Below are 1,137 nucleotides of genomic sequence, written 5' to 3' on the forward strand. Positions count from 1 at the left end.
GGGACAGGGACATGGGGACAGATGTGGTGGTGTGGGGGGCACCGGGACGGGGACATGGGGACAGATTTGGCAGTGCAGGAGGTGCCAGGATGGGGATGGGGACACAGGGATAGATGTGGCGGTGCAGGGGGCATCGGAACGGGGTCGGGGACATGGGGACAGATGTGGCGGTGCGGGAGGTGCCAGGACAGGGACATAGGGACAAAGGTGGCGGTGCGGGAGACGCTGGGCCGGGGGCGGTGCCGGGCGCGCGGCGCGCGGCGGGGACACTCACAGCGCACGTCGCCCACGCAGGCGAGCGCGCCCAGCGCCAGCGCCTTGCGGCGCAGCGCCTGCAGCAGCGCCCAGGGGTCGAACCAGCCCTCGTCCTCCAGCCCTGCGGGACGGCGGCGCGCGGGTCCGGAGGGCGCCTGGCGGCGCTCCCGGCGGCGGCGCCGGCGCCCGCTCCTTACCGTAGGAAGCCAAGGCCACGCCGCGCGTGTCCAGCCAGGGGAACTTGGCCCGCAGCTGCGCGGGGGACAGCAGGGCCACGCGCGCCCCTTCCTCGCTGCAAAAGGGGGGTCAGGGGGTGCCGGGGAGCCGGGCGCGCGGCGCGGGGCGCGGGGACGCACCGCTGCAGCCGCACGTTGTCCTGCAGCGCCGCGGCGCCCTGCTCCGACGCCAGGAACAGGTAGCCCGACGGGTTGAACTGCAGGTCCACGGGGGGCTCGCCCGGCACCCCGAGGTGCTCCTGCAGCGGGGACGGCGTCAGCGCCGGGCGCCCCCGTGACGCGTCCCCCGTCCCCGTGCCCGCCCGGCGTCCCCACGCACGTTGATGTCGCGCAGGAAGGCGGCCGAGAAGCGGGACAGGCGGATGTTCTCCGGCAGGGAGAACTGCTGCCGGATGCCGCCCACCGAGAGCACGGTGGAAGCCTGGGAATACTGGGGAGAGGGAAGCACGGGGATGGGGGGCTCTGTCTGCGCCCCCCGTCCCCGTGCCCGCTGCGGGGCTCACCGTGGGGTCGCGCTCCACCACGAGCACCCGCATGGCGCCGCCGGCGCCCTCGAGCGTCTTGAGCCAGAAGGCGACGGACCAGCCGGTGACGCCGCCGCCCACGACCACCACGTCGGCCTCGTCGGGCGGCGGCGGCGGCCCCG

At 75.5% G+C, this 1,137-nt stretch overlaps 1 protein-coding gene across 1 annotated transcript; it reads right to left on the reverse strand.

The window, feature by feature from the left end:
* Positions 1–274: 274 nt before the first annotated feature.
* FOXRED1 (FAD dependent oxidoreductase domain containing 1) lies at positions 275–1,132 on the reverse strand (the record flags this gene model as incomplete). Its single annotated transcript, XM_026038140.1, has 5 exons — positions 275–376; positions 453–547; positions 612–730; positions 811–921; positions 995–1,132. Coding segments are annotated over 5 exons (565 nt in total), but the record flags the coding sequence as incomplete, so codon positions are not given.
* Positions 1,133–1,137: the final 5 nt, after the last annotated feature.

Source organism: Nothoprocta perdicaria, unplaced genomic scaffold (genome assembly GCF_003342845.1).
Source record: "Nothoprocta perdicaria isolate Ctin4 unplaced genomic scaffold, notPer1 scaffold_2029, whole genome shotgun sequence".
NCBI lineage: Eukaryota > Metazoa > Chordata > Aves > Tinamiformes > Tinamidae > Nothoprocta > Nothoprocta perdicaria.